Here is a 9,409-nt window from a genome sequence, read left to right as displayed (position 1 = left end):
AAGAAGTACTAACTCAAAATGATGAGAATATCCGCACCTTGGAAAATTAATTGAAAATTTTGGTTGAGGCTCATTATGCCCACCAACTTGAGAGTGTGGAAAGAGTTCAAGGAAAGTCCAACTTCGAGGAAGAAAGTGAGCTTTATTTTGAGGAATCAAGAATTGAACATCCGCCAACCGACTCCATGCTTGTTAGTGATGCCAAGAAAAATATGGAATTAGAGTCAACCGATGTACTTGAAAAAATGGTTGAATTTGACTCTAGTTCGGGGGACCAAGAGGATGTCAAAATCCGGAAAGAATTGCAATGTGGAGGCTTGATGTCACATTCCAAGAATTTATCAACATTGGAATTGTGTGGTGATATGGAAATTGAACTACACGAGACAATGAGGGATTACGAAGAGGAGAGGCCAGGGCCATACATCTTACAATTTGAAGGTGCAAGAAGGCAAAATGACATTTCTCACATGAAAGCCAAGAAATGCAAAATGAAGCAAATGGCATGTGGCTAGATCATCTACTTACCCCCCTCCCCCCCCTCCCCCGTCGCTCGTGGTCACAAAATTTATTCCAAGTTAGGTGTCCAGTTCATATCCTCCAAGTGGAGAGAAAAGTGGTGAAATTGATTCGAGTCGTGCCATGACGTTAAATGCGACGCTTGGTGGAAGGCAACCCATTATTTTTAAAATATTTAATCATTTTTGAAATTTTCTTTTTTAGAATAGTTTATTATATTATTTTGACTGATCTACAAAGTTTCAGATTTTTTGGACTTGAATTGAGGAGTTTGAGGTATTGGAACAAGCCAAAACAGTGGATGCCCAGATCTGCCAAGCAGAACCTTGGTGCAACCACACCTGCATAAAAATTTTCACAGATGTGGCTTCACAGAAGCGCCCAGGACACTGCAGATGTGGTTATATCACAGAAGCGATTCATACGCCGCAAAAGCGTGGTCACAGAAGGGGTCTAAAATCCGCAGATGCGACTCGTCGGGTAATTTTAAAGATTTCATATGTTTTTCAGCAGGTAAAATTCAAAACCCTCCTTCCCCAAAATCTAATTCCTCTCATCTCTCACATTCATATCCACTGCTCGTGCACTCTATTGCTCTCACACAAGACAACTAAGGTATAATCTTTATCTCTATTCTACTTCTCTTCTTCTTCTTCTTCTTCTTCTTCTTCTTCTTCTTCTTCTTCTTCTTTCTGATTGAGTTTCCATGGCCATTTTCCTACAACCCTTGTTTTCCCTTCTCGATCAAGTAAGCCTTAGGGGTGAGGGAAATTGGTTGAATGTAGTGTGTGTGCTGGTGATGTTGAAAAGAAATTGGGGAAGTCTGAATTACCCAAATTATTTTAAAAAAAGTCAATACACTCGATGCTTATCATGTGTTCGACGAATTGTCCAAGTGAAATAATCTTGCCATTGGACTTGAAATCATGTGTAATTGAGTCTCCTAATCATGTAGTGCACAAATTTAGAAGTCTTGAGTATAAATTGTGTGCCAAAATCATGTTTGGAATTGAAAAAAGTAGGCAGTTTCTGGCTTTTGAACCCTCTGATGAACACCGCAGAAGCGGAAAAAGGACCGCAGATGCGGCCTCGCACCTGCAATGCCTCTTCTGCAGGTGCAATTTTTGTTCAAAAGTGATAGTTTGCAGAAGCGACACATCTTTCGCAGAAGCGTAGCCGCACCTGCGATGAATATTCCGTAGGTGCGATGACTAGCAGAATTGTGCAATTCCAGTAGCTTTGGAACTGGAGCTTCCGGAGCTTGTTTGGCTCGGTTCTTTGGCCTAGTTTATGTGCTTTTAATTGCTTAACACAACTCTAATGCCCGACTAACATTGTTTTGATTTTTCTAGGTACTTTGAGCTTAAAATGAAACCGAACATGAACGAAAATGTGGAGCTTAATCATGAAATTGAGCAAGAGGCTGTGGAAAAACAATTCGACACCAATCGATTTATGTCTGCTGATTGTCATCGCCGATATTATGACAACCTTCTTACAAAGAAGGTCGTACTTGAAAAGGGAATCTCCGAGGATAAATTGGCCGAGCTACTTCCAGATTATTTGGCCATCTACAGACCACCGGTTGGTCTTGTTTCATGCCTACTCCATGTGAGGCCAATGAGGAGTGGGTTCGTGAGTTTTACACAAACCTTAAACGTACAAACTTCGATGACCCACAACTCACCATAAAAGGCAAAACAGTGAGGTTTGGAACTGAACAGATCAATGATATTTTAGGGCTTCCTGACCATCCACTTGAGCCGGTACGAGAAAAAGATCATTGCTCAAACGTAGATTGGCTAGTTTCTAATCTTTATCCTATAGACAAGAGAGAAAAGTGGGCCAACAAGAGAAAGGGTTTGAAGTCCATCGACTTCACAGCCGAGGCCAAGATGTGGCTTTACATCACCTGCAACAGAGTCTCACCTTGTGGCAATGTTTCAGATGTTTCATATGATGATCACATGCATACTTGATGGAATTCATGTGAATGTTGGCTATTATATCATTCAGGAGCTGTAAGAGTACTTGCTAGACGACAGTCCATGCTTGATGTTCCCTTCATTGATTATAGAATTGTGCCGGCGGGCAAATGTTGATGTGCTTAGCACCGATCGTTGGTTACCGGCAGACAAGCCCTTTCATCCGTTGAAAGTAACGGGTGAGGGTAGTGAAGTAAAGAGTAAGAAGAGGAAAATCACCATAGTTGTCGGACAAGAGTCCTCTTCACAGGCAGCACTACCTGAGGGACCATTTGGGATGCTGAACACCCAGCTTGTCTCCATTCGTGACTTAGTGTCACATCTCCCTAGAGGACCTTCACACTCCTAGCCTAGTCCTAAGTATTGTACTAAAGAAGAAATGAAGACATACCCGGAGGCCCAGAAAAAGTAGGCAGAGTCTCATGAGAAGTTAGCAGCTTCTGTTAGCAGACTCGAGGCAACCTATGGAAATATGGCCAAGGCACATGTAGATCTTCAGGCACACTTCCAAAAGGAGAAAGATAGAAATAAGAAGAAGGGCAAGCTCATGATAAAGATGTGGAGAGGCATCAATGCCATCTTCAAATGGGGGCAGTCGAACATGAAGATACTGGTCGAGGACAAAGATGATAGTGAAGAGTATTCCTTCTTGTCGAATGTTGCTGATGTTGATACTGATGATACCGATGATGATGAGGCCTAGAGATCTACACGGCAGTGATGAACCTTTTCCCGCAGTCTGCCAGTCTGATGCAGATCTCTGGGAGACCCTCAAACTACTCTTATTTTATCTTGATATTGTGCAGTGAGGACACTGCAGTGTTTTTAGTTGGGGTGGCTTTAGGGAGTATACTTTAGTTGTACATTGATGCTTAACTTGTGCCCTTGCCGAACTTATGCTTTTGTATGGATATTGTGTGCCTTTGCCGGGCTTGTTTTACTATTGTTTATCATGTGCCTTTGTCGGGCGTAGTTTGTGATTGGTGATATATTTGCGGATTAGTCGCTTTTGTTATTCTATTTTATTTTTATTTATTTATTTATTTTCTTTAGTAGTTTTTAGTTTATGTTATTTTTATTTCTTTAGTATTAGTTGCTTTTGTTATTTTATTTTTTTAGTAGTTTTTAGTTATTTTATTTTTATTCCTTTAGTGTTTATTTATTTTCTTTAGTAGTTTTTAGTTTATATTATCTTTATCTCTTTAGTAATAATATACTTTTCAATAAATTTCCTTGGGTTTAATTTATGCTACGATTCTTTCCCGAGGAATATTTTTGTGTTGAATCGAGTGACTATGATGGATGGCGTGACAACTTTCTTAAGGGAATTAGTCTTGTTTTATTATGTGGAGACTTTTGGATTTTTTAGTACTAATAAAATTAGTCTTGGTATGTGAAGTGTAAATTATGAATACCCCTTCGAATTTTGGTTGTAAATTAAAAAAGTAAGTTGCATGGAAAAAAATATTTTTTGTGATAACTTTTTGACTCATTTTGTGGCTCTTTGCCCACTAGTTGGCATGATATTGCTCTAATTGTTCTTATTAAGAAGTGAAATTGTTATGTCTTGATTAGTTCATGTGCCATGTGTGTTAGTTTTTGTTAAAAATAATTCTTGTGTTTACTTTTATCATCTAGAACTTGCCTGATTGGTCTTTCAATGCTAATGTTAATTATGTTTGGTTGGAGGGATGACCTTAGGCATTCTTTGTGATCTTTGAAAAAACCTCTTTAGCCTTTCGAGCCTACCATTGCATAAATATTATCACTAGTTAACCCCATTTGAGCCTTTAACATTTTCTTTGGCTAACACATTACAACCTTTACCCCGTTTGTGAAATAATTCCCTCTTTTGAACTCGTCCCTCTTTGAATGTTAAAAATGAGGCTAAAAGCCTAAGTTGGGGTATTGGTATTAATTAGAAAATGGTAAAGATGTACATTGTGTGTAGAAGCATATACCTCAAAGTTGTTTATATAAAGATACTCAAGCTCCAAAAGAAAAGCAAAAGAAAATATTTGTATATATATAAAAAAAATAATGAAGTCTTGAGAAAGTTAGAGAGGTATTTTAAGGTGGTTCTATGTTGGTAACTAGAGGTCAATAAGGGCAATGTGGTTTAAAAAGAAGCAAAGTGCAAAAAGGTGATGAATGGGATCTCCAACAGCACAAGCACAAGCTTAAAAAGTCCTTATGGGATCTCCAACCGAATGTTCTTGAATATGTGACGAATTAAAATAAGGGCAAGCTTATGACATAATATTTTGTAACACTTGAAATTCTTTGTTGAGAGTGAGTGTCTTTGTGCAATTTGTCCCTTGTATTGTTATTGTAAATATGGTGATTTTGGGACTTTATTTCTTGTGAGGGCACATGAATTATGATAGATTGGTGACAATGATATATTCCGAATTGAGTAAATTGAGCATATGTAGTAGACTAGTACTTTTGAGTCACCTTTTGAGGCTTGGTTGTTGTCACTTAATAAATTTGAAACTCCATTGCATTCTTGAGATTGAGTTTTAAATGAGGGAGTTATTTTTTGAGATTCACATGCTTGAGCCTAATTATTAGTGCAAACCAAAGCCATAAGTATTATGCTTAATTGGAAAATATGATTTGGAAATGATGGCGATGCTAATTGTGCTTTAAATGGTAGAGCTTCATTGAATTTTTGGTTTTGATTTGCTTGAGGATAAGCAAAAACTTTAAATTGGGGGTATTGATGAGTGGTGATTTTATAACTTATTTTGGTCCCTTTTGCTTTAGTTTTTGTATCCGTTCATTATAATATGAGGCTGTTTATGGTATGTATTGCTTGATTTTCACGTAAATGATGTCTTCAAGAGAGTTGAGATTAAATGAAGTGGATTTGTGCAAAAAGAGTAAAAGAAGTGCAAATATTTCCAGTGGAATCGCATATGCGCAGAATGGTCCGCATCTGTGAGAAAAGGTGCGCATCTGCGGAAGAATACTTGCGAGGCAGGAATCGCATCTACGATTGATGAACCGCATCTGAGGTCGCGCTTCTGTGGACACGCTTCTGCGGCCACTTATCCGCTTTTGCGGAGTAGCCACTTTCCACCAAATATCGCATCTGCACGCAGAATTGCGCATCTGCGGAGCCGCACCTGCGATGATCCTTCCGCAGGTGCGGCCAACAGGCTTCAAACCTGGGCAACTTAGGCATTTCACATTTTCTCCTTTCCAAACCCACAAATACACGATCTAGCTTATTGGAAACACATCTTTGGCACATCTTTGGCTTATTTTTCAGTCTCTTGATTAGAGAACACAAGTTTGGGAGCTAGGGTTCTTACACACACACTTAGGTCTTGAAGATTTGAAGCTTTTGATTGAGAACTTCTTACCCATTTATGTTCATTTCTTCATTTTCTTGCTTTGTACTGAATATCTAAGTGTGTAGTATTTTTTTCAATACTTGAATCTTGTTTATGGGAATATTTATATTTACAGTGTGGATTAAATATCTTGTTGTGCTTATGTATTGAACGATTTTTATTTATTATGAAGTGAGTTATTGTTTCTTTAATTATTCGTGTTCTTTAATATTTCCAAGGGATTAGCTAACCCTAGGACTTGCTCATTAACTTCGAATTAATTTTGGAAAAGATAATTTGGGATTGGGAAAGATTAATTAACAAGAACTTGAGGCGTTAACCCTCACTTTATAGATTCTACCTAGGGATAGGATTGAACTACTTGCATGCCGCACCCGTATTATATTTGGATCGAGTTGTACGCTGTAATAGTATTGTGAGTAGATCGGGTTGCACGCCGCAACGGTATTATTATTAGTGGATCGAGTTGCACGCTGCAACAGTACTTAGATACGGTTCCGTCCCTCCGGAGTTAGGTGATTACCCATGTTACTTTGGGCCCTGTGAGTGCAGGAACCCAAATTAGTGCTAGTTTGGACACTTGTCCAGTGTCAGTATATGGTTTGTGCAGTGAGGTATTAAGAATGGATTATGAGCATGCATTTGCAGCCTAGACTCATGTAGTGGCTCTTATATATGTTGGTATCGGATCGTGGGCATGCATTCGCATCCTAGACTCATGCAATGGCTCATATATATATATATATATATATATATATATATGGTTGACTGACTCACCTCAAGATTATTAAAAGAATTGAGATAACTGATATTGTATTCTATCTCTTGTCTAAAAAGCATGTCTACATTCTAGATTTAATGTGTTTTACTGGTGGATTTGATTGATGATATCATGCTTTATTCCATTATCAGGTTATGTTTTCACTTACTTATTAGATTGTTATTAAATGTCAGTATCGACCCCTCGTCACTACTTCTTAGAGGCTAGACTTGATATTTACTGACTACAATAATTTTGTACTCATATTACACTTCTGCATAATTTTGTGCATGATCTGAGGCTGGTACTAGGGGTACCCGTTGAGCTGAGTAGGAGTATTTGTTAGAGATTTTGTGGTGAGATGCTTTACTTGATCTGATCCGCAACACATAAGTCTCCCTTCCGTACGTATTTGTATCTGTCTATGTATTCTCTTTTTCGGACAGATGTTGTTATTCGAATGAGATTGCTTACTCTTGATAGATTCTCATGATGTTGTTTTGACACTAGGTCTTGGGGAGAGTTTGTGAGACAGTTATGGTGATATTTAGAACTTGTCGGGAATTCATGTATTTATGATATTGATGTGAGACTTATTTCGCCTTATTATTTAAGTTATGAATCAGTTAATGGCTTAATAATTATATCATATTATTGTTGGTGGGATTTTGGATCGTGATACTAGTAAAGAAAGCGTCACCTGGCATGAATTCTTTAGTCAACATCACTTCAGTCATGGTTACTTCCGTCAAAGATTGAAGATCCGAAGAGTTGATTGTATATCCGAAAAGTTACCCCTGAAGTTGCATAGCACAAATTGAACCAAGGAAGATCCAGAACCACCTTCCGAGTGAACACGAGCGTCCACCATGAACTAACTTCGAGGAAAGCGGGATTCTCATTAAACACGACCTCACTTACGCCCCAAATAATCGTAATTGACAAAATTTATACTTATTTCAGATAATAGGCATAACAACTAGGCGAGATATGAGGAGTGATTACACTAGGTTGACACTATTAATACTCCCTTACCCCTAAGATTATAACTCATTCATATTATTACTTTATTAAAATTACTACTGATTCAATTGTTCTAAACATCACGATAAACTACAGATTTCCTTTTATCAAGAAAAATCTCTTGACTTCTTTTTTGCATTGCTTTGTTCTTATTGGTAAAAATTAACTTAATTGGATTGAATCAATTGCTTGTGGACCTCTATCATATAAATTTAATTGATTTAGCCTATTATCACATTTGAGCTTAAATAAATTTCTCTTCCCTACCCCTATGTATAACAGGGAGTAATAAAGTTTCATTGGGTTTATGGTTTAATCCAATAATGCACACCCATGTTAATGGTTTATGCTTACATTCCTCTCATTCCAGTTTCCCTGAACAACCATGGCCAGAGTACCAAAACTCTAGCCCTTGCAAACCCCCCAATGAAGAAGCAGAAAGCAAATATGATACTACACAGTACTCCCAACATCAAGAAATTGACAAAGTAAAATCCGATAAGAAGAAGAAAAAGAAAGAAAAGCATTTTGATGTGACAATGGAAATCATCACTGAAAACCCTAATAAAGCATCTCCGATTGTTGGTTATTTCTCGTCAGCTTATGACCCGTTAAGGAACAACAACAGCAACGCTCAGTTATATAGGTATGTGAAAAAGAACGACCGGTTACAGCTTGTGGTGAGCCCGAACGGGGGGGGAGGTGGATTTTCTGGGAACCAATTACTCCGGCGAGGCAGCGTCCGCACAGTTATGCACTTACTCGCTTGGGGTGCTGATAAGGAAACCCAAGCTCTCAAGATTGTTCCTATTGCTTCTAACAAGGTAGATTTTTTATTCCTCCAAAGTTATTTTTTATTTTGTTTGATTGGTGAGTAAAAATAGGGTATTTTTATGGCCAAATAGCACCTAAAGTTGGCATGACTTTTCAGTTTAGCACTTCAACATAGGCTTATTCCAATTAGACACTTAAAATATATTCATAATGTATCTATTGAACACCTCACTTACTATCAGTAGAAAAAATAAAGCGAGTGTAGTCTACTTGTGGATGACATGGCAAATCGACGAATAGAGTGAAAACATGTGTTATTGTTTTTCAAAAAATACTGGAAAGAGTGGACAAGGAATTAAAATATCCCGATGTATTTTTTTTGGACCCAAAATAATTATTAACTAAATGTCTTGAGACAAAAAAATACCCCCTCTCCCCCCTCTATTTTCTTCTTCGCCCAGCTACACCCAGTTGCATCCCAATTTTCCCTCCTTCACCATTGTTGTTACACAACCAAACCCTCCCCCCCCCCCCTCCACAGAGCATCAGCACCGCCACCATTCCACTTACTCACCTAAACAAAAATCTTAAATTTGTTATAACCTTAGCTCTTCATCTCTCGTATTGATTCAATAGACAAATTTAAAAGGCCCAATATAAATATCCCTTACAATTAGAGAAGAACCACCAGTAGTCAGCGAGCAGCAAAAAAAAAAATCGACCAACAGCGACCACCGGAAAACGTCGAGCTTGGTCGGAAAATTTATTCTTTGGCGATCATGCACTACCACCTCCGACACTTTGTCTCATTTTCTTCAACTCTTATTTCCTCATTTCAGAATCACCTTAAAAATTTTATGCTCCTTCAAAAATTAAATCAGATAACTACCGAGTTTGATCGAAAAATATAGCCAACGGTTCCAGTTTCATCAATGACAATGAGAGCTTTGACAGCGCCAATGACCAAGAAGATTTAAGAGTAAGTT

General features: G+C 38.0%; 1 protein-coding gene across 1 annotated transcript in view; it reads left to right on the top strand.

Moving 5' to 3' along the window:
* The first annotated feature begins 7,957 nt into the window (after window positions 1-7,957).
* Window positions 7,958-9,409, top strand: part of LOC104090577 (rhodanese-like domain-containing protein 8, chloroplastic) — a 28,679-nt gene continuing 27,227 nt past the window's right edge. The window contains exon 1 of the mRNA XM_009595704.4: window positions 7,958-8,473. Coding sequence (XP_009593999.1) covers window positions 7,973-8,473 — 501 coding nt within the window. The 5' untranslated portion in view covers window positions 7,958-7,972. The remainder of the gene's footprint in view (window positions 8,474-9,409) is intronic.

The sequence above is a fragment of the Nicotiana tomentosiformis genome, chromosome 10 (genome assembly GCF_000390325.3).
Source record: "Nicotiana tomentosiformis chromosome 10, ASM39032v3, whole genome shotgun sequence".
NCBI classification, from domain to species: Eukaryota; Viridiplantae; Streptophyta; class Magnoliopsida; order Solanales; family Solanaceae; genus Nicotiana; species Nicotiana tomentosiformis.
Note: the sequence above shows the minus strand (reverse complement) of the source record. Positions and strands in the feature narration are given on the sequence as shown.